General features: G+C 56.2%; 1 protein-coding gene across 1 annotated transcript in view; it reads left to right on the top strand.

Moving 5' to 3' along the window:
- The window catches only part of COL6A5 (collagen type VI alpha 5 chain), an 88762-nt gene that overhangs the window by 27149 nt on the left and 38938 nt on the right, over positions 1-22675 (top strand). The window contains exons 10-27 of the mRNA XM_008069789.1: positions 1392-1534; positions 2387-2479; positions 4081-4134; positions 5981-6052; positions 6475-6501; positions 6611-6655; positions 6741-6794; positions 8523-8585; positions 9205-9270; positions 10121-10174; positions 13150-13185; positions 13654-13716; positions 15122-15184; positions 16477-16539; positions 18592-18654; positions 20066-20116; positions 20235-20270; positions 21671-21733. Of these exons, the coding sequence (XP_008067980.1) occupies positions 1392-1534; positions 2387-2479; positions 4081-4134; positions 5981-6052; positions 6475-6501; positions 6611-6655; positions 6741-6794; positions 8523-8585; positions 9205-9270; positions 10121-10174; positions 13150-13185; positions 13654-13716; positions 15122-15184; positions 16477-16539; positions 18592-18654; positions 20066-20116; positions 20235-20270; positions 21671-21733 (1109 nt within the window). The remainder of the gene's footprint in view (positions 1-1391; positions 1535-2386; positions 2480-4080; positions 4135-5980; positions 6053-6474; positions 6502-6610; positions 6656-6740; positions 6795-8522; positions 8586-9204; positions 9271-10120; positions 10175-13149; positions 13186-13653; positions 13717-15121; positions 15185-16476; positions 16540-18591; positions 18655-20065; positions 20117-20234; positions 20271-21670; positions 21734-22675) is intronic.

Below are 22675 nucleotides of genomic sequence, written 5' to 3' on the forward strand. Positions count from 1 at the left end.
CAGCCCGCACGGCCCCCGGACGCTGCAGCCCTGCGGCCAGGGCGGGCACTTGCAAGCTGTAGGCACGTGCCCCCCGACCCGGGCGTGCCTCAGGTGGCCATCACGCCGAGTCCCACCTTGGCGGGACGCCCTGGCCTCAGGAGGTCAGCCCGGGCACAGCCTCCGCCCCAGAGGCCCACGAGGATAGGGCCGAGCCTGAGACGTCCGAGAAACTCAGACCGCCTCATCCCTCTCCGGCCTCTCTCCCCAGGAACCCCAGGCTCATCCCAAACTTTCCGCTTCTGGGGACCCCGACCCAGGACGCCTCCCATCTCTTGTCCATGGGAGAGAGTTTGTGCGGGGTGGAGGCCCGACTGTCCCTGGAGCGGGGGCCGGGTGCAGGCCCGACCGTCCAGGGGTGTGCGTCTGAGGGTCCTGGGGGAGCCCGCTGCCCCTGGGCCTCGGCCGCCTCCCTGGAGGCTGCGGCGCTCCCGGCCTTGTTGTCGGTCGGTCCCCTTCCCCCCTTCCCATTCCTCCTCCGTGCCTCCATGGCGCCGTTCTCCCTCGAACTGCCCGATCCATCCTCCTCCTCCACAGCCGCCTTCCCTCCGTCCTCACCCTCCGTCCTCACCCTCCGTCCTTCTGAATCCGCTCCGTCATCACTTTGACCGAGAAGCCGCCCACGAGCCTCCAAGGCCGAGGCAGGCGCCTGTCCTCGGCGCTCCCGGGCCCCGAGGTCCCCTCTCAGACGCTCGCCCTCCTCAGGGCAGGCCTGCTTCCTGCCCGAGTCCCACTGGACCCCACGCTCTGGCGGGAGGACACGGGCGACCCGCTGGCTGTGTCCGCTGCATGGGGAGGGCAGAGTTGGCTCCTAGCGAGAGACCCGTTGACTGGGGGAGGGAATGGGTCAACGAGTGGCTGGATGAGTGTGCAGACGACCCGGCGGTGGCCTGGAGTTCCCCTGGGACGGGACTCACCTGGCTCTGCTCAGGCGCTCAGGGCCAGGCCACCCGGTGCGCTTGGCACTGGGGACAACTGGAGCACCATCATTCACTCGCATTCCGGAAAATTCCGAGAGCCTCTCTGAAGACGAGCAGCACCCTGACCTAGAATCACTTCCACATGCCCGAGAGTTGCACCAGGCTGGGGTGCAGCATGGAAGAATTCCTGCTGTGTCTTTCCGGGCACTTCAGTCTTTCCCGGGGATGCCTCTCAGGGGACTCTCGCCCGAGCCGGGGACCGGAGCCCGTGGATATCCAGAGAGCCCGGCAGGGCCGCCGGCCCCTCCCAGGCAGGGGCTCTGCCTCCCCCGGCCTGCTCCTCCCCTGGCTGACCCTCGGAGCTGCGTTCGCCGAGTGGCCCCGTGGACCCTTCCCCACGCACCCTGTCTGTGTCTGCTTCTCCCCGAACAGGCCTCGACGCCCTGCTGGTGGTGTCCCTGAGCCCGACCGCCCATCACGACTTTTCCAGCTTTGAGTTTGGAAAAGGCTTTGATTACAGGACGCCCCTGACCCTCGGCATGAGGGAGCTGGGCAGGACACTGTCGCAGTTCCTGGTGAGCCGCGGGACAAAAGCCCCATCGCTCAGAAGGCCTGGCGCGGGCTGACCCCTTGAGGAGAGCCGTCAGAGGCGCCTGGGCTCGCCTGCTGACCAAGCGCGGGGTCCTCCGTGCACAGGAGAGCGCGAGAGGCCAGAGTGCTGTGTCTGGGCTTGCACGTCCTCGTCCCGTCTGCCCTGTCGGGAATGAAGCCTGGGGCACTAAGACCCCACCCCACCCCTGACTGAGTCTGAAAGCCCCCGCAGCTGGTGCTCTGGAAACTCCACAAAGCGGGACTGACCCCTGGAACCAGCGAGGCTTAGGCACACTTGGGCAGTGGCCGTCTGCGTGCTGGGCGCCCCGGCCATGAGCAGAGGTTGTTTCGTTTGGAGAGAGGAGTTTGCCTCACCTGGGGCCCTCTCTATACTCCAGGGGTCAAAAAGCACCTCTGAGCTGGGCCTGGTGGCTCACGCCTGTCATCCCAGCACTTTGGGAGGCCCAGGCGGGAGAACTGCAGGAGTTCGAGACCAACCTGGGCAACATAGCAAGATCTCGTCTCTACAGAAATCAAAACATCAGCCAGGCAGGGTGGCACGTGCCTGTAGTCCCAGGTCCTCAGGAGGCTGAGGCGAAAGGATGGCCTGAGCCCAGGAGGTTGAGGCTGTGGTGAGCCGTGATCGTGCCACTGCACTCCAGCCTGGGTGACAGAGTGAGACCTCAACCCAGAAATCAAAAAGAGCCCCTCTTATGCCCAACTCCAGTGAAGGGACAGGCTTGTGGGTGGAGGATTATGCTTTGTGCGAGCGCAGTTCCTAAGTAATAAAGTCTGTGCCGGTTGTTTCACACTCAGATTTGCTTTTCTTCCCCCAGGGAAACATCGCAGAGAGGATTTGCTGCTGTACATTTTGCAAATGCTCAGGGGTTCCAGGACTTCACGGACCTCGCGGACAACAGACCACAAAGGTGCCACTCACTTGTGATTCCGTTTTACCTAACGTGCCTTGATTCGGAGGGGGCAGGGCTGAGACCAGCGGTTGAACTTACAGCCCGCACTCCGCGCTCACATGGCTTCCGCAGGGCAGGAGCCGATTCCGAGGGGCTCCCTTCTGAGGCTGCTGGAGAGAACACCCTGTCTCTTCTCTGTCCTGGGTGGTGTTGCCTCTCGGCTTTGCAGTATACACTGTGTATCTGCTTTAGACGACTCAAAAGGTGGCATGAGGTAGAAACAGTGGTGATGAGGCCGAGTGCCTGGAATCCCAACTGTTCAAGAGGCCCAGGCAGGTGGATCACTTGAGTCAAGAAGTCAAGACCAGCCTGGGCAACATAGCAAGGCCCTGCCTCATTAAATAAATAACGGAGAGTCATGTGTCATCGGCAGTGGAATAAGACTGAACTGCGAAAAGACCACAGCACTGTTGAGTAACAGCCCTTTAAATCCATGTTATGAAATATTAATTGCACGACACTGGGATGAATGATCTATCACGGTATTTTCCGTGAAATACTCCACGCCAATGAAAATGCGTGGACCACAGCCACGCACGACAGCAGTGAATTTCACCAGCACAATAGTGACCCAAAAAAGCCAAACACAGAAGAGCACACAGAGCATGAGTCTGTTTAGTAAATGTTTGAAGACAGGCAAACTGACCGAGTGTCGAGGGAGGGATACTTAAGTGACCACGTGCTTTAAAAGCCGAGGAAGTGCCATCCTGAGGCAGGCGTGCACGCCGGGGCGGTAATAGGTGATGACATGGCCCTGCGCCTGTGGCCCCAGGGCTCTGTTTCCTGACCCGGTGCTGGCTACAGGCCTTACATAGGACATTTCTGAAACTACCGTAAGGGATTCGCTGTATGACAATGAAGCTGCATGTCTATACCTCACTCAGGTGTATGTGCTTTTTCCAGTGGGTTTTAGCTATCACGATGAAAAGGAGTTTATCTTTAGAGAGATCACCCTGCAGCTTGCAGCATCCGTCCTCAGGGCGGGTGTGTTCTGCAGTCACTTCTTGTTCCAGCTGTTGCATTGAGAGTTTTCTTCCCTCCATTTCCCCTACTGCTTTGTTCAGGTCAGATCAGGGTTAGAAAAACGAGCGCAGGCACGGCCCTCAGTACCCTGAGGCGGGGCCTGTGTTAGCAGGTGGGGGGTGGGGAAAGAAAAAAGCATTTGCTGCGGGTGAGCCATGAGACAGGCAGGCCACATGTGGCCCAGGGAGCCACGGCGGGGCTTCCCCCCGCCTCGTGCAGCCTCCTTGCCAGAAGTGCTCACTCCTGGAGTTCTCCAAGGAGCAGGGGAGCACGCAAGCATCCCTGGGCGTCTCTTCCATTCGCCTGCTGAGAGGGTCGCGGCTGGCACTGCCCTCCTCCCTGCAGCTCGCTGGGGCAGGATGGCCGCCTGGCAGGGGCCTCAGGGGGCTGTGAGGATCAAAGAGGCAGAGGCTGCCGGTCTCTCCCCGACTCGCAGCCACAGCCAAGCCGGAGGCAGGGCCTCCCCAGAAAGCCTGTGACTTCACAAGGCCGAGTTGGGGGTGGGCACCTGACACTTGTTTTCTCTCTCCTGCCAGGGCTTTCCGGGTCTGAAAGGCAGCCGAGGACACAGGGGAGAAGACGGGGACGCTGTAAGTGTGACTCCCCTTCACTGGTTTCTTTTTCATGAAAAGATTCATCTTCACACAGAAGGGGTAGATGGGTTTGTTTCTATGTTTAACTTGTGTAGGTGTCTTGGGGGAAAGGGTTGTTTTCCTTTCTTCTTGTCTGAATCACGAGGTACTCGCTACATCCGTGTTTGTGGGGAGGAAAAAACGGGCATACCACGCAGCCTGGCATGCTTTCCCGGTGGCAGGGAGCTGGGCTTCCTCCCCTTGTCTGCCAAGCTGGGCACAGCAGGTGGCCTGATGGGGCTCAGCACTTGCCGTGGGTCCAGCCAGAGCCCACGTCCCTCAGGGACGGGGCAGGGACCCCCGAGGCACGGCTCCAGGTCAGGTGTTGCAGAGGTTGCCAGTCGGCCTCCCCCGGGCTCGGCGACCACACTGTGAGAATAGATATGGGTGGCTCTGGGTGGGATGGGGAAAGTCCAGGAACATCCAGACCGGTCTCTGTCCCCTTAGACCAAGGCCAGCGCCTCGTCTGGGCCGCACGTGTTAAGGATTAACAGCGCCGACCCTGGGGTCAGACTGGCGAAGCTTGAGCCAGATGCAGGACGGGGAAAGAGACCCTCCTGGTCCTCGCCTCTGAGCATCTATTCCTCCAGGACCCCAGGGCGAACTTGCACACTAGATGACCACCAGAAGGAGAGCTCTGAGTCACCCACCCTGTGCCGCAGGAGTCTTGGAGACACCCAGCAGGCTTGGGTGCGCTTCAAGTGTGGGGAGGTGTCACCACTTGCCTGACCAAGCCTGCGGCTGGCTGCCTCCAGGATGGGCCAAGGTGCACCTGACACACCCCTCAGCAGCTGTGGCCGTGGGGGAGGCCCCCTGCTTCCAGGGCAAAACTCTCAGGAGACAGAAGACGAGGAGGGACACCGGAAGTCCCTTCTGCGCTCTCTCTCCAGGAAGGAGAGGATCACACTCACGGCTAAAGGTGTTTCCGTGCAGCAAGTGTGCGCACCTGCCACACGCCCACTCTTGAGCCGGCCACAGGGGCACGGCATGGTCCTGCCCTCAGACAGCACAGATTGTTCTTCTCGTGAGATTCATTTTGCGCTAGCCTTGGCCAGTATTTAAATATTTTCTGGGAGAAGAGTGTTGTTGAGAGACACATATCCCTGACTTTGAGCGCTTTTCCCTGTGTGGATGGTCTCACTTTGGGGTCTTGAACCTGGTGGACTTCCTGTGAGGACTGGCTCTCCTTTGGGGTCTCGAATTGGTAGTCTTCCCCTGAGGACCGGCTCTCCTTTGGGGTCTCTACCTGGTGGTCTTCTCGTGAGGACTGGCTCTCCTTTGGTTTCTGTCATCCAGTTGCCTTCCCTGGGGACCGGCTCTCCTTTGGGGTGTGTAGTCTGGTGGGCTTCCCCGATGATCTGCTCCCTCCCGCTCTTCTGCACTGTTGCATCCCATCCCAGCCACCGTCTCTGCCTCACGCAGGTCCCTGGCACCCACTGGGTCCACCCTGTCACGGCGCTGATTCCCCTAGGACAGTGTTAGGGCCCTGGGCAAGTGTCAGGGCCACGTGAATTTCTGAGGCATTCACGTGGCCGCGGAGGGAAGCGCCTCCAGACCTTGGCTGTGCCCGGCTGGTGGGAGGGCGAGGCGGTGAGCTCGCCTGCAATTCTGTGCGCTCTCGGGTCTGTCCGAGGCCCCTGGGGTGGACGGGGAACACGTTTGGACGAGAGTGTGGCTGCAGGATGGTTTGCTTTTGTCCACAGCTCAGTGTGCCCACGTGCTCGGGCCTCACTCTTGGAGGCAAGCCCTGGCAGAACTCGGCCCAAGCATCACGTTGGACACTCGCTTGTGTTCCTTTTCTTAGGGAAGACGAGGAGACACGGGACCCCAGGGAGACAAAGGGCTTGCAGGGTGCCCAGGAGAGCGGGGTGAGAAGGTAGGAGGAGCTGCTGTTGCCTGTTCCCTGCAGCGTCGTCTCCCCCACCTCACCCTCCTCCCTCTGACCTCCCTCTCCCACCTCCTCCCTCTGGCTTCCTCCTTCCACCTCCTCCCTCTGATTTTCTCTCTCCCACCCTCCTCCCTCTGATTCCCTCACCCTCCTCCCCATGACTCCTCTCCACCCTCCTCTCTGTCGCTTTCTCCAGCTACGTTAGTTTCCGCATCTGCAGATTCATTCTGCTTTCCAATGACCTCAAGGAGTCTGTGGCGGTGATGAGATTCCACCCATTCCTCCTCTGTGGATGTATGGCTGGAAGCCAGCCACTGAAGACATGCCGGGGAAGGGAGGCGGCCCTGGGCTGCCGGCTATAACTCGACCCTCGGCCTTGGGCGTCGGGTGAGACTCTTCCTCTCTTGCAGGGCACCAGGGGCTTTTCTGGATATAAGGTACGGTGGCTTCTTCCTGGCCCAACTCGCTTCCTGGTGGGATCCCTTTCCCAGCATGCGTGTGCAGGGGCCTGCTCCAGCCTGACCTCTGTCCACGGCCGTCTTGCAGGGAGAACTCGGAGACCACGGGCTGGATGGACTCGACGGGGAAGAGGTCAGCTGCGTTTCTCGGGGGTCACCACACCGCCTTCAGGGTGATGTGCTTTTGAAGTGGGAATTTTGTTCTTGTTTTCTTTCAGGGCTTTCATGGATTTCCGGGAATAAAAGGAGAAAAAGGCAACCCAGGGGCTCAGGTAACACTTCACACCCAAGAGGGAGCATTTGTTGACCGAAATGGTCTTGCAGGCTTGGTGTCGTGGTCCTTGGGGACCCAGCTGACGGCCGACTTAGCCAGGAGATGAAGCTCTTTGACTTCCAAAGGGACAAGCGTTCCTGACGGGGCAAGGGGGAGACTGTGTGGTTTTCAAGAATTTCCAGGTAGAAAAATTCACAGCATACAATGTTCTTCTGTGGGCATGTTTTGCAAAGCCAGAAAGTGAATTTTCTAAGTGTTGGTGGTTTCTGGGCTCTCTTTATTGTGTCAGGAACAAAATCAAAAGGGAGAGAGAGAGACAAAATTACGTTGCTGGCCTTGGTGTAGCAAGTCACGGTGAAACCCTTTCTACTTTAAATTCATGCCCACTCCTTACTGGATGCTGACCTGACTTCCTGCAGCTCTCCATTGGTGTTTGGATCCATTTATCCATCAAAGTTTTGAGCACCTGCCACGTGCCAGGTGCTGAGTTACAGGATAAGAATCAGAGATGAGCCACGTGGCCACGTCCTCGAGGGTCCCATGGTGCAGTCAGGAGACACGTGCGTCCACAGGATGTGATCACACAGTTGTGGTTGGGCGTGTGGTAGGAATCTCCCTGGGGGGTAGGGAGTGCTGTGGGGTGGTGTCCAGGCAGTCTTCCTGGAGGAAACAGTCCCTGAGCTGAAGAGGAATGGGAATTTGAGCTAGCACAGCTGTGGAGAAAGAGTCTTCCAGACAGAGGGAATGGCAGAGCAGAACACAGGCCTGGCACCCTGCCAGTCTTTCGTCCTGGAAGGAGGTTAGGACCCAGAGTGGGTGGAGGTGTGGAACCAGGTGAGAGATCAGGGTGGCAGAGCGAGCCCCATGTGCCTCCGCTCCAACCACCCGGCAGTGGGGCCTTTGCAAGACTTGAAGCGGAAGGAGCACTGTCATGGTTGCGTTTTGGAAATACTGCCCAGCAGCGCGGGGAGCGTGTGGGGGACAAGGGGCAGATCCGTGCATGACGGAGCCTCGTGGAGGGCAGTGGCCACAAGGACACACGCGAGACCTGAGAAAGACATGGTGGGTCTGGGCGCGTGGGGCATGCCACTCCCGGGAGGTAGGAGGCCCCGCCCTCAGTCACGCAGGGGGACACCTCACCGTCCCTGCCTCGCTTGGGCTCTGGCCCTGGATGCATAATCTCCAGCTGTCGGTGCCCAGAGGGGCAGGAAAGAGGAGCCAGCCCAAATACTTCGAGCACCTGGGCTGGGGCAAGTTTGACTGGCAGCAGGCGGGTGACTGTGGGTCACCTGGTGGGAGCTGATAGCAGGTGTCAGAGGCTGCTGGGCCGTCCGGATGCCCGGGGCAGGAGCTGCCAGCTGTACTTGATGACTTCACTGCAAGTCTAATTAATGAAAACTTAAACTCCGCCTTCAGTCGCTCTGGCCACATTCCATGTGTTCTGCAGCCACACGTGGTTGGGGCAGCCATGCTGGAGAGAGCGGCTCGATGCTTCTGTCACGGCAGCTGCCCTGTCGGACAGCGCTGTGCTGGACCAAGCCTCCCGGTTTCTCAGCCTCCCCGCAGGTCCTCCTCCACAGCTCAAAGCTGGACTTGGTGCCCTTGAGAGGGTCAAGGAACCCGACTGAGGCAGAGGGATGGGGCATCTCACCGGGCTGCTTTCACTTGACGCCGAGACCACCGGGAGAGCCTCTTGCAGCCGACTCAGGCGTTGTATTTTTTTCAGGGCAGCCCCGGTTCCAGAGGCTCCCCCGGGGGACGTGGAGAGAAGGGCTTCCCGGGGGATCCGGTAGGTTGCCGGGACCCCACTGGCCCTGAATTTGACACTTGCTGCACAGGTCCCGCCTTCTGTCCCTCTGTGTCTTCTGCTAACCTGGGGCGAACGCTTGTCCGGGGAGTGGGGTGGCAGATGTTGACTGAGGCTTTGGGAACAATCGGGGTCTGATCTAGACTGGTTATGCTCAAGATTCAGAACTGGGAACTGAATCCCATCTTAGGAATCCCTATGGCTTGTTGAGACGTCCAGGCTCCTTTGGGGACAGTTTCCATCGTCCGTTGATTGGATGCCAATCTTACAGAACTGCAGATTCCTCATTTGCAGACGCAGTTACAGGGACTTCATGGGTGGCCCGAGAACGTTTGGACCAGGGCATCAGCAAAGCTGCCGCCGCAGAGAAGAGAAATCACCATGTAGCAAGCACTCTCTTCATTCTTTGTGTATTACCAAATCGTCTCCAAACTTGGGGAAATTTCACTTTCACTTTTTCAAAAATCCTATGAGTTTCAAACGCGAGTTTTGTCAGACCTCTCATGCTTGACTCAAATTAGCTTAGTGCTTGATCATTATACTGTTGGTTGAAAAAGCTGGTCTTTCTGGCTTCTGAAATACTTTTCAAATCCTCCTCCAGGGTAATCCAGGACAAGACAGTGGCCTCCAAGGACCAAAAGGGACCAAAGGAGAACCAGGAAGACAAGTAATAATTGGATCTGTTTTACACATGAGCACTGTCTTTGGGGACATGATTCTGTCATGGAGTTGAGTAAAGTCGGGGAAAGAGATGACTCCGTGACTATATGAGCAACCCCAAGTCTGCGCGTCAGACCCTTGTGTACTTAGAATAATGCAAGTCTGGTCTCAGCTACGCTCCTTCTGTTATTTTAAAGATGTGGGGAACAATTCAGGGTCAGGTACAGACATGGTCATCGTGAAGGTAAAATTTGGGCCTCCCTTTGGGCCCCACTTTGCCTGGCTTGAGATCGAGTACCCTGACTGACAGTTTCCCACTACTGCCAATCCCTTTCTTATAGTATTTTGATAAATGTTCAGGGTTCACTCGTGCGTGAGAACATGTGATGCACAGATCTTTGTTTCTGGGATGGACCACTCAGTAAATAGCCTCTAAGTCCATCCAAGTTACTGCGAAGGTCATGATTTTGTCCTTCTTTATGGCTGCGTAATAGTCCATCATGTATAGGTACCACATTTTCTTTATCCAGGGCACTTTTGACGGGTGGCAGGGTTGGTTCCATGTTTTTGCTATTGTGAGCAGTGCTGCGATAAACATGCGTGTGCAGGTATCTTTCTTGTAGAGGGTTACACTTCCATGGGCAAGATTGGGAATTTCCAGCAGGTGATGTCCTTTGGGAAGACGTGTGGTAGCAGTGCATGTCGCTACCCTTCTTCTCTTTAAAGGACACACAGCCCATCGTGTTCGTAGGCGGAAGGTGGCAGCATGGCATGTTCTAATCACGCGTGAGGTTTTGATGCCAATGCCTTCATCATTTATTCTGAACCTTGTGCCTTCTGATCTCTTGTATTTGCAGGGTAGAGCTGGACTGAAGGGGACGCCAGGCGGTCCTAGCTCCAGAGGAAGCAGGGTGAGTGTCTCTGTGGACACCCACTTCTCCCCTTGGCACTTGGGGTTGACACACCGGCATTCAGAGTCCTGGCTGCTGCATGATCAAAGTCAAGGATGGATTTGTCTGGAGGGCTTCTCAAGCTCGGCACTTGACCTTTTGGGCCAGATGGTTCTGCGTTGTGGAGGGCTGAGCACTGCTAGGTTTTAGTAGCATCCCTGGCCCCTGCCCCTGATGCCAACAACGCCACCCTCCTCCGGCCTGACATCCGAAAAAGGCCCCAGATTCACCCCTGGCTGAGAAGCACTGCAACACGCCTGCTTCTCCCTTCCGCCTTCAGAGGTTTTCCATGCCTTGGAGGGAGCCGGTGGTGCTAACCCAGAGCCCTCCTTGGCGGCTGAGCATTTAAAGCGTTTGCCAGAACGCTGTGAGCTGGGCAAACATGCTCTCTTCCTCTTTACGCGTTGCCAGTGGGAAGAAGGAATCACGGGTAAATGGTTCCCCAACAGACCCAACTCTGGCGTGAGGGCCGACGAGGTGGCAGCCTCGGGTCCCACATCACGCCAAGCCTGTCATGGCACAGACAGGGACGGTGGCTCTCCCCACCCGCCGGAGGACCAGCCAGGAAAGCACCTTGCCCTCCGAAGCTGGGGATCTTCATAATGCGTTCGAGACTCCCCTTCCGTGCGCCCAGCACGCACATCATAAAAAGAGAAGGGTGGATAACGTTCTGCACTTGGCCCAGAGCTTGGCTCAAGAGGGAACAGAAAATGCTTGGCTCTTTTTCCTGTGATGAATTTGGAAGCTTCTGGTCATTTTGGAGGCAGTGGCCGGCTGCCCTTCTCTCTGGGGCAGACAGGGAAAGAACGTGCGGCCATCCTCCTCCTCGACGTGTCCTGAGCCGTCGTTCTTGAGGGAGGCCCTGCGGGTCCGGGGCTGGGCTCACAGGCTCTGGGGAGACTCCCAGGCCGTGCCTCCCCCCACGTGGGAGAAGTGACGTGTCGTAGGAGGAAGCAGTCGGGCCGCAAGATGAGCCAAGCGCTGTCGATTTTAAAGATGAGCCTGCGTTTTTGTGGGTTGAAGAGGAAATGCTTATAGATTGAAATCGCTTTAGAACTGACACATCCCTCTGGCGCTTTTAACTAAGAGGGATAACAAGTCCTTGGACAGACCAGCCGACTCCTTCCAAGCCCTTCAGGGACGCGAGGCCCTCAGTCCCTCCTCACCGTCACCCACTGCCCTCTGGTCTCCTCCCTTCTCCCGAATTAAACAAGGCCACATGAATGCAGCCAGCAGCACCGGGTCTTCTGCCCTCTCCCCCGTTTTTCCAGAGAACGCAGTTCTCTCTGGGAGTCGGGAATGCATGACAGATTGTCAACAACCCAGGCCACCCGGCAGCACGGCCTCCCGCGTGGCAGAACTCTGACCTAGGACAGCCGCTATCACCTGCTGCTGCCACAGCAGAGGATCTACATGCTCAAGTCCACGCTCTGGGCCTCTGCCTCTCGTCTGCCCACACAGAGGAGATGCCACCGCACCCATGTGGGGCCAGGTCCTGACCAAGTCACTTTCAAATATTCACTGAATCCTCTAACCAACCTCTGGTTGGTGCTATTTTTACGGATGAGAAAATCAAGGAGCCTTGGCGGTTTGCCCGGGGTCATGACAGAGCTAGGATCTGAGCTCGGTCTGTCTCCCCCCAGACCCCGGGCTGCTGCCCCCCTGGGTGGGGCTGACAGGGCAGCTGCCCATTGCCAGGCTTCACAACCAGAGTTGAGGAGCTTGGGCCGCCTGACTTCCAAGGACGCCTCTCTAACCGCTGTGCATATGGGTTACGCAGAACACGCGTCAAGCTTCTCTTGCTCTTATGAAGTGGGGCGTGATGTCATGGAAGCGGCACCCTCAGTCCTGCACACTGTGTCTTCGCCATTTTCTTACGTCAAGAGCGTTGACTTGCCACTCTGGAGGCAAACAGCTGACATGTGACAATGGGCAATGTCTCCCCAAGAGTATTTGTATTTAGAAGCAAAAGTCCCTTGAATCAAGGGGCAGAACCTCGGTGGAGAAATTCTGGCCATCGGCCTCCCCGGAGCCCGTGTTCGGTCAGGTGGTTTATTTCCAAAGGACTCGGGAGGCGGCAGATGGGAGGAAACGCTGCCAGAAGGAATGATTTCCACAGCCACCTTTCTGAGCCAATGGATGAGGGAGTGTATTTTTTAAGTCCCTGTTTTGTACCTAAAGCCATCAGAGTTGTTTGTTACGGTGCGGGTGGACTGGCAGTCGAGGTGGCACCCGGCTCTCTCAGCAGGGCGAGGACAGGCCAGTTGGCATGGATTTTTTCGCTGTTTAGGGAGAAGGGAGCCGGGATCTGGGGTCTGCTCTTTCCGCAGGCCCTGGAGAAGAGAAGGTGTGGCAAGGGCCGTCGCTAGGTGGGCAGCCTGAGCCGGGCACAGGTGACTTGGGTGCCAAAGAGCACCGTGTTGCTTTTTTCCGTGAACCTGGTGGCCGCATTTGGGCCCAGACGGCTGAGCAGACTCCACCCACCTTTCCTTCCTATAGAATTCCAGCGACTAACCTGGGGGGTCCCCGAGAAACACCACATGGAGAAGGCTATTCCTCCCCCCATGGTACGATCAGGGTTCAGGACCGGGAGAAACGGAGGTGACACAGTACTCCTCCCGTGTCTCCTCCTGTGGCCCAGGCCTCGCAGGGCTCACGAGAGAGGAGAATGTAGAGGGCAGGTCTGCAGGACCACCCGATGCCTGAGCCACTTTCCTGACAGCCAGGACGGTGTCCCCCGAGCTGGGGCTGTCGTGGCCTTTAGACGCCCTGGACTTGCAGTCAACCCCCAAATGCTTGTCTGTAACAAAGTGCCCCCTGAGAGGACGCGTCTAGGAAACAGCCCAGGAGGCAGCTTCTGTGAGCAGCTCGGTGCTGTGTTGGCCAGGGAACGCACCCCAGACTCGCACGTTGACACTTTGTCTTCTCTGTTCCAGGGACGGGGTGGCCGGAGAGGACTCCAGGGTGCCTCGGTGAGTAGCCCTGGCTTCTTGCGCTGGGGTTGACGGACCACGGAGGTGTCTTCCACACACTTGGCAAGACATTGTGGGAAGTGTCCCATGCCGGACACGCTCCCCTGGTTGGGAGACACACTGGCTACCACTGCCCCTCCAGGGACAGGGCCGACCCAAGACACAGCCTCCCTCACAGACACCCACGGACACGCACAGCCTAAGCGATGCCAAGTGGCGGCCCCAGCCTGCACTCCGGGTGCTGGGGACGCGACTGCAGGAAAGGGAATTTCTTTCCTGGAATCAGAAGCGAGCTGTGCTCATTCCTTGGACAGCCTGGAAGGTTACAACCCCAGGCAAAGCGGGGGGTGAGCCCCGAGGCAGACACAATAGCACCTCAGTCCCATGGAAGTCCTGCAAAGAGAACAACTATGTGCAAACCATGCAGAGACAATCTTGACCTTGACGCTGAAAACACTTGTTCCTCAGGGAGACCCAGGAAGTCCTGGACCCCCGGGCACACAGGGAGCAGAAGGATCCCAAGGCCCACAGGTGCGCTGGAGTGTCCTGTACATAAGGGCCAATGCTGGGAGGCTGCGCTGGTGGGAGAAGGCGGTTCTGCACACAAAGGAATAGCTGAGGAACGTCGAATCTGTCCCTGCTTGGCTCTGCTTCCCCCGTCAGGGGTGGGGGCCACCCTGGGCCATCAAGCCTGCTCCCCAGCTGTTGCCCACCCATGAGCCTTTGCAGCGGGGAGGTGAGCACCTATGCCCACCTGGCACCACGGCTGCACGTTCGTGCTCACAGGTGATGGGTACCTCCGGAGGTTGGTCGTTAACGTCAGGTCCAGCAGGTCACTTCTCTTGGCTGGGGTCTGCACATGGCCCCGCCCAAGAAGGTTAGTTACCAGGCAGGAGCTGCTCCTGGACTCACCTACAGCTCACTCCCCTGGGTGACAGCATTTCTGGGGTCTGATAGGGCTTTCCTTTTGCCTGTCTTCACGCTGTGTAGCCAGTCATTTGAGCGCCAAAGTTTCCCTTGCTCCCTTCCACGCTGGAAGAAGCAGTGGTCAAGCCTAGAGGTGGCTTTGTAACACATGGGTACTTAGTCTTCCTATGAAGTCAGTTTATACAGAGCCCACCCTACGCCTGGACTTGTCTGGAAGGGCCCGTGTAGACGTGTCTGTTCTAAGGCCTTCCCAGGAATTCACCTTTCTTCTAGAAAGTTCCATATTATTAGAACTACATTGGACCGTGGGATTCTCTTGAGTGGTTCTGGGGTCCCTGAACCAACCCATGAGCTAGTAGGTTCTTGAGATTGAGTGACCATGGAGTCAGCCTAGATCCATTGCCAGGCTTTTGCGTGGAGGGTGACGGCTACTTCAAATACCTCAGGCGCTCAAGGTCCGTCTGACACTTAGACGGGCGGCCAGGGGCCATTCCACAGCTGGTGCTCTGGTAGGAAAGAGCACTGCTGACAGCTCCAGTGTTTGCCTCTGTGGGAGAAAACGGCATGAGAAGCACACACTGAGAGCACACGTCCAGGAAAATACACCCTGACTCCTCTGATGGAGTTGGCTGCTTCTGGGCTGGCTTGAAACAACTCTGCTCCTTACTGCTCACATTAACAAGCATTTTGGTGCCGCCACCTACCCCTAAAGGCCTTGATCTGGCTGTTGCTTATGTCTTCCTCGTCTGCAGGTTGTGTTTCCCATTTAGTCTATTTCACATTCCCTGCAGAGAGGGGTGAAGGTCTTACCCCAGCCAGGAACCTTATTCCCCCACAAGACCTGGACGCCCGGGTCCACGGGCCTGTCACTTCTAACAACTGCGTGGTCACAGGGCAAACGGCTGCCAGGCGTGGGCTGTTGCCTTCTGTGGGCGTTTCAATAACACCAATCGAGAAGGTCAGCTGCGATGGACATGATCTCACCATGTGTCTTTTATTACTGCCCAAGGGGTCAAGGGGAAGTCCTGGCAGGAAGGGAGAGAAAGGAAGCGAGGGGCACAAGGGACCTCAGGTAAGTGACACCGAGACGTTGGGCTCAGTGATGCCTGGCGGTTGCTTTCCTCTTCTGCAAGATGTCTTCATGTAGAGATTGCTTTATACCATGTACCTATAGAATTTATTTTACTCCATCCTCAGATAGAGTTGATTTTATACCATCTTCACGTAGAGTTGATTTTACGCCGCTATCTTGAGGTGGAGTTGGTGTTACACTATCTCATGTTGAGTTGATTTTACGCCATCTTCCTGGAGTGTTTATTTTGCATTATCTACATATGTATGATTCCATTTGGGATTATGGCTACCATGCCTAGCGAGTTTTTAAATTTATTGTAGAGATAGGTTTTTGCTATGTTGCCCAGGCTGGTCTCAAATGCCTGGGTTCAAGCATTCCTCCCCCTCAGCCTTCCAAAAAGCTGGGTTATGTGTGCGAGCCACGGCACCCAGCCAAACGTGGCACAGAGTCCTTGCACAGAGCCAAGGAGCTCCTCTTGGTCCCTCACTGGGGTTTCGCTCAGAAAGCACAACCCACTCCGCCAGCCTCAAGAAGGCATTTGGAAAAGTACAAGTATGGCCCAATCATGAACGAGTCCTCCAGAACCTAATATAGTATTCGGATTCTTCCAACTTTTAAGAATTATCCGTGCCACGCACGTGTATCACATGTATCCTCATTGACGATAGACCTTTAAAACTGACCGTGCACAGGGCCCCCGGTTCCCAAGACTGTCTGACTCCTAAGCTCCGCTCTTGCCTTCAGCCTCTGAATCTGTGTGTTTGCTGAGTGAGTCCTGAGAGTTTGGCTAGTGGTGGATGGGTGTGACAACATGTTCTGAAGCTCTTTGATTCTTCAGCTCAGATGGTGAGTGTTTGGAAGGCAGGGCTGCCTGTCTTCCCGGAAAGTGTGGGAAAGGCACCGCCTCCCGTTTTCAGGCAGAAGCGTGTTCTGCAGGTGTTTCGTATGTGCCCGTGGCACGGTGCACCAAGGTGGCAGAGTGTCTTGTTCCAGCAAATCAGTGCACGGCAGCAGCGTCCCCACACTTGGAAGTCCCATGTGTTGAGTCCTTCTCTCACTGAGGCCCCACGTGGACTAGTGATGCTCCCGCCTGGGAACACGTGTGGTCCTCTCCCCAGGACTGGAACCGGCAGCCTCAGGACTGCCCTGGCTGACTTGTCTCCTTTGGGTGCTGGGGCTTCTGTGAAGGTGGCGTTGGGAGGTGTTGGCACGACATGAAGAAAAGTGACACGTGTCCAGTGGGTTTTCTTAGCATTGCTGTGGCCAACATGTGGGTCTTTCTTTTACAGGGTTCTTCTGGGCCAACGGGGGCTAAAGGGAGCCCTGGAAGATCCGGACTTTCGGGGAAAAAAGTAAGTGTGCTTTCTTATGGGTTTCCAATACCGAGAGCAGAAGCACCCCCATTCCCTCCCCAACCTTCCCATTGGTCCCTCACGTGGTTGACTCCGGGCACACGAATGAGCCACCAGCCCGCACTGATGACTCCTCTCTCTTCCGCTGAGCAGTTTCTAACAGCTGACCTTTGGCCTTCCACGAGGCTGTCCCACTCCACCGGAGATCCCACCCAGCAGAAACGCTCTGAGACACCCCAACACGCTAAGGCCCCGCAGGCAGGGTGCCCGTGACCGGGTCGAGGAGGGTGGTGGTGTCAGAACCCGCCTCCGTCCTGCGTGCACCCCTCTTGCTGGAGGACGGCTCTGGTCAGGTCCCACCCTGGACCCCCACCCTTGAGCCAGCATCCCCGGGCAGCCCACTATGACTTCAGGGGGAGGGGTCCGCTTGGCTCCTGCCCTGCCGTGGTCTTGAGTCCCTTCCTGTCTGAGCGAGGGCCCGGGTTCTCCTTTCACACCCAGCCTGGAAAACCGGGCCTGGGCCTTGCTGTCCCTCCGCCCCGGGGAGTCCCCAGGCGCGAAGGTTACAGGATGAGGAGTTCTGAGGGCTGCTGGGCGGTGCGGTGACGGTGGCCAACAGCGCAGTCTGTTCACTCAACACTGTGCTGAGAGCAGCTCTTGAAGGTTCTCAGCAAAAAGAGAAAAGAAAACATGGTGGCCTGAGAGGACAGATGTGCTGGCCACCTGCTCATGGTGATCATGTTTCTTTTGCTGCGAGATCTTTTTTTATTTTTTTTTGAGTTGGAGTCTCACTCTGTCGCCCAGACTGGAGTGCAGCGGCCGCTCCCGGCCACCACAGCCTCGACCTGCTGGGCTCTGGCCATCCTTCCGCCTCAGCCCTCCGAGTAGCCAGAACTACAGGCGCACGCTACCACGCCCGGCTGATTTTTGATTTATTGTAGAGATGAGGTCTCGCTGCCCAGGCGGGTCTCGAACCCACGGGCTCAGGCCATCCACTCACCTCAGCCTCCCAAAGGCGCGGGATGACAGGCTGAGCCACCGAGCCCGGCTTGCTGCGAGATCTTTTAATTGTGCATTGGAAGTGACTCGCCACGGGGGGAGGCTGCGTGCCATCGCCGTGGCCTGCAGGCTGTGCGACTCCGCCTGACCCCTGCGCAGAATGGGAAGTGTGTGTGGGCCCTCGACGACAGGCACCAAGCCCGGTCAACGGTCTTGCCCCTTCCTTGGCATCACTGACAGAGGGAAATGTGCGCGGTCCGTCTCACGGCAGGGTTGGCATCAACGGTGGGGGAGGAGAGAGGACATGTCCGTCATCCGCTGGGTCCCAGCAGCTCTTCCCAAGAGATCGTCCTAAAGTCCCTGTGTAAACCACATCCCACATCCCACACCTTCCACTTGGCGGTTATTTGTGAAGAAGGGGGTGTCTGCAAGACCCTGGGCTGCTGGGTCGCTTCGTCTCAAGCCCGGCTCCCTCCGGTCCTCCCTCCGCCGCCTTCACCGGGCCTCTCACCTTCTGCTCCTCCTGCCGGGTCAGCCAGCCCTCCACTCCGCCACGGCCTCCTCCTTCCTCCCCCGTTCTTTCCCCCTCCTCCCCTCCCTCCCTGCTCACACAGCCCACCCTCCTGCCTCAGCCTCCGCACCTCTCCTCTAGGCAGCCTCCAGGCCCGCCAGACCTGCCTCACCCCCTGCTCTGGCCGCTGTCCCCCAGGGCCTCATTGGACACTCATCCCACCTGTCTGGTTTTTCTTCCCCCACCCACCCTGCGCTCGGTGAAGGCAGAGCCAGCTCCATCCCTCGCCCCTTCCTGGACGGCCGGCTGCAAGCGAGTGTGTGTCTGCCCTGTGCCTTCTCCTGTCCTCAGGGCGCCGGGAGGCAGCACAGGGGCCTGGCCCCGCCCGGGCTGAGCGGGCATCTCTCCTTTGCGCCGCCATGCCCGTCGGGAGCTCTGACTCCTCGCTGAGAAGCCAGTCTCCCCTTCCACAGGATGGAACATTCCACGGAGGGAGCTGGGTTGGCTTTACTGACCCGACGCCCTTCTTGTCTACCCCTCAGGGAGAGCCTGGACTCCCTGGAGACTTGGGGCTGGCCGGCCAGCCTGGGCAGCGAGGAAGACAGGTATGAGGCTCCGAAGCCCTCCCCTCCCCGGCCCGGCCCTCGGCTCCCAGGCAGAGCAGGACGGAGACCATCAGCCCAGCAGGGCTGTGGAAGGCTCCCTGCATGTCAGAGGGTGTGGGGACGTGTCTCCCAGCTGGGGGCTCTCCCTCGTGGCCAGTCTGTGAGTGAAGGACAGTGGGGGGGCAGGCAGAGGACAATGGCAAAGGCAGGACAGGCACCTCTGTGGCAGCCCGCAGTGTGGCCGGTTGAAAAGCATTGTCTCCTGAAATGCCAGGGGTGACAAGAGATAGAGAGATGGGCAAAGACACGGGCGTTGCTTCTCCAGCCAGTGGCTGTGACTGTATCCAAGGAGAGAGAGAAAGGGGAGAAAGAGAGGGTGGGGGAGAGAGGGAGGAGGGGGAGAAACGGAGGAGAGGGGGGAGGGAGAGAGGGGGGAAGAGGGACAGGAAAGGAATGACAGAAAAGAACGTCTGTGATGCATAAAGCAAGAGGAAGGGAAGGAAGGAAGACGGACCCAGGATCTCACTGTGTGGGGAAGGCTTGCCACTGACGTTCTGGAGATGCCAGGAGAAAAGAGGTCCCTCAAAGGGATGTTTCCTTCAAAGGGAGGTTCCCCAGGCGTGCGTCCATGTCCCTCCTTTGTCCCTCAACGTCGCCCTAAATGCTTCAAAGCCGCCTCCAGCCCGTGCTCCGCGTTGACGTGGCCCTCTCTTGCTGTTGCGCCTCTGCTTGCTTTCCGATGCTCGCCGTCTTCAGCAGCCCAGCCACGAATATACACGTCCCGAAATCTGTGGGCAAAACTATAGTCCGTTTCTACGTATAAATGTCTAGGCAAAGCGTGGCTGGGCCAAAGACTGTGCGCCTGCTGAGTGAAGGCTTGGCCCGCTTGCGGAGGGCCCTTCGGGACGCCCAGACACCACCCGGCTGTGCGTGTCTCGCTGGAGCGTGTTTATCTCGGGGCTTCCTCGGCCGCAGGTGCTGGCGCTTTCTTTTCCATCCTCATCACTGACAGAAGAGGCGTCCCATTACTGTTTCAACCGCATTGTGGTTAGCACTGGGGTTGGCCCTTCCTTCCATGTCTATCGGCCGTTTCTCGGGCCTGGGTTCCTCAGGCTAGCTCCAAGTTCTCCAGTCAAGAGCCTGCCACCAGCGCCACAAGTCCTGAATGACCGACCTCCCTCCCTCCCTCCGCCCCCTGCCATGGTCAGAGGGGAGCTGGCCAGAGACATACCCGGTCGTGTCAGGACGTGGGGGAAACCCCGTGACATGCATGTTCCCAGGGCTCAAGGTCACCAGCAATCCCCAGCCCCACGGAAGTCCTGGTGCTCCTCTTCTGACACCATCACTTCCCCATGTAGACTACGGTCCATTTCCACTCTTGAGAAACTGAAATGAGCTGGTGTGTTTGCAGGGAGATTCTGGCAACCCGGGCTACGGTCAGACGGGACAAAAAGGAGTGAAGGTAACTATGGAAGGCGGTGATTTTTTTGATGGGCAAATCAACTAAGCAAGACAAAAAGAAACGATCCCATCACAGAAGCAGTGTGTTGATGTCTTTACGTTCTCCACCAAAATTGCAGGGCCTCCGAGGGTTCCCTGGAGATATGGGGCTGAAGGTATGGCGCACGTGACCTTTCGAGACTACCACGATCTTCTCTCTCCCTTCGTGGCAATCTCGATTGATAAAATGAAATGCTTGTAGACTGATCCAGCTATGTCGTCGTCGTAAAAGTGTCTCTCTTGGTTGTGGTCTAATTTGAAAGCATGTATGGGGTGGGAGAGACAGGATGGAGGGAGGGAAGGAAAGGGCTTCTACCTGAGAACTGAGATAACCCGTGGAACCCACAGGTCTGAATGAAGTGGGCGGCGGCAGTTGTTTTGGGGCGCTTCCCCAGAAGGGGGCCATGCGTGACCTGTGAATCTCCATGTGGGAGGAGACTGCTGTCTTTCATGGCCTATGCCCTTCCCTGACAGCCGCCTCCAGGTGTCCTCTCAGGTTTCTCTGTGTTGGTGGTTTTGTCCAATTCTCTCGCTTCAGCTCCTGCTGTGAGTTCTTCATCTCTGCGAACTTCACCTCCTCTCACCTGGAAGATCACAACAGTCTTCTCCTCGGTCACCTTCCTTCTTCCTCTCCCTGCTTCAGTCAATCCCAAACGCTGCCGCCGCTTGATTTTCTCCAAGTATAGCCCTTATGCTGCTGCTTTCCTGGTCAAACACGTCCAAGAGCTCCTCGTGGCCAGACGAGCTCATTGACATCTGTTTTCTGCACTGGGATTCAGGAATAGGGGTTCCCTTTTTAAAAGTGTCCAGACAGTTGATGATTAAATAAAATATGGGTTAAGAATAGAACGTCTGATTAATAAATCAAATAAACTATAGGAAAACAGCCCATTTTGGAATCCTCTTTAAAGTGTTTTTAGCTAATGAAATACGAAGCGACTCTTCCGTAGAAAAGGGTGTGAGAAGAGACTATGTAAATAACTGTTAGGATGAAAGTCTTCATGGTAGAGGATCAATTTTCTGGCTTGATGATAAAGGGAGAAAATTAGCATTCTTCGATTTATTGATGAATGTGGAAATAAGCATAATGACAAATATCTGTCAAAATTAATTTCCTACAAAAGCCAGAGGAGATTTTTTTAAACCTCCAGCTTTTCCAGAAGTGTTTCATGAATTTAGAAAGTAATTCATTATTTTGTATTTTATGTAGTCAATACTCCAAATGTTTTTCCTGATTTTCAGGCATTTTCTTGGAATATTTTTATGACTAGCCATTTAATTGACATTTTATGTAAATACTTGTATTGTGAGAAAATTTAAAATATCTTGGAGACTATCTAGGTATCTCAAAGACTGAGTTCCAAATGACAGGAAAAGGTATTTAAGGATGTATTGCCCTTAATTAGTGTGTCAATAATTGTTATAAAATCAATTAAGTTTCTGTTTGGAGATACTTTTTAAAATCCTTTCATAGCAGATCTTTTGACATCTTCATTTCTTATATCTGAATCTTCAGGGTGATGTTGGGAATTCTGGAACTCCTGGGGGACCTGGACCCAAAGGATTTCGGGGACTGGCTGTAAGTGACCTGCGATTCCAGAAGTAGTACATATTTCTTGGGCAGACTCTGGCCTTCGTGGTGCGATAATAAATGTGCATTACTGATGCAGCTCAGGGACATCTGTGATGCCACTTACTAGCTGTGACCTTCAACACACCTCAGTGTCTCTATTTCTGTGACATAAGAGCTGAACTTAGTGATGCCTAGAGTCACTTTCAGGTCTGAAAGTTTCTGGCTTTATGAATCAGAACTATTTTAAAGATGGACGAATTGATAACTGTCACTTCTGAGAAACATCCTTGCCTTCCAGTCTGTTCCAAGGCTCACGCTGAATCCCAGAATGATAACTCCATGAGTGGAAATGAAGGTGATATCTCCCCGAGTCGCTGAGGGTTTTCTGATGACTCCACCATCCATAGCAAGATCAGACAGGGCATTCATTTTAAGGAAGGCTTTTGAGACCTTCTGATTAGCAAAGCGCAGAGTAGAATATTATGCTTACTTAAAAACACAACGCAGAGACAGGCACCTTTCATCCTAAGGTTTGAGTGCAGCATCAGCGGTCATCATCAGTGTGAAAGAGAAACAGTCCAAAGGCTGTTTTCCCTCTGACTGGAAAAGTTTCATCAGCATCCATGTCCTCACCCAAGGGTGGGAACGTCATGGCCCGTGCGTGTCCTCCGTGTGTGTCTTTTTCCCTCTTTAGCCTTTTACAGATGGGAGGGTCTTTTTTTTTAATTAGATCTCTGTGTGTCCCAGTTGATTTGCTTTTCCTGTTAGCACCAAGCTCAGCTTATTACTAATTTAGACTGAAATGCACAGTTAGTGCCAGAGCAAAGTCTGCCACTGTTTAAGAGGCTAAGAGGGAAGCAATATTTAATGGCGATTAAGAGTGGGCAGTTGCCGGGCTCGGTGGCTCAGCCTGTAATCCCGCGCCTCTGGGAGGCTGAGGTGAGTGGA

The sequence above is a fragment of the Carlito syrichta genome, unplaced genomic scaffold, assembly GCF_000164805.1.
Source record: "Carlito syrichta isolate Samal-C Ts95f unplaced genomic scaffold, Tarsius_syrichta-2.0.1 Scaffold312207, whole genome shotgun sequence".
Classification (NCBI taxonomy): Eukaryota; Metazoa; Chordata; class Mammalia; order Primates; family Tarsiidae; genus Carlito; species Carlito syrichta.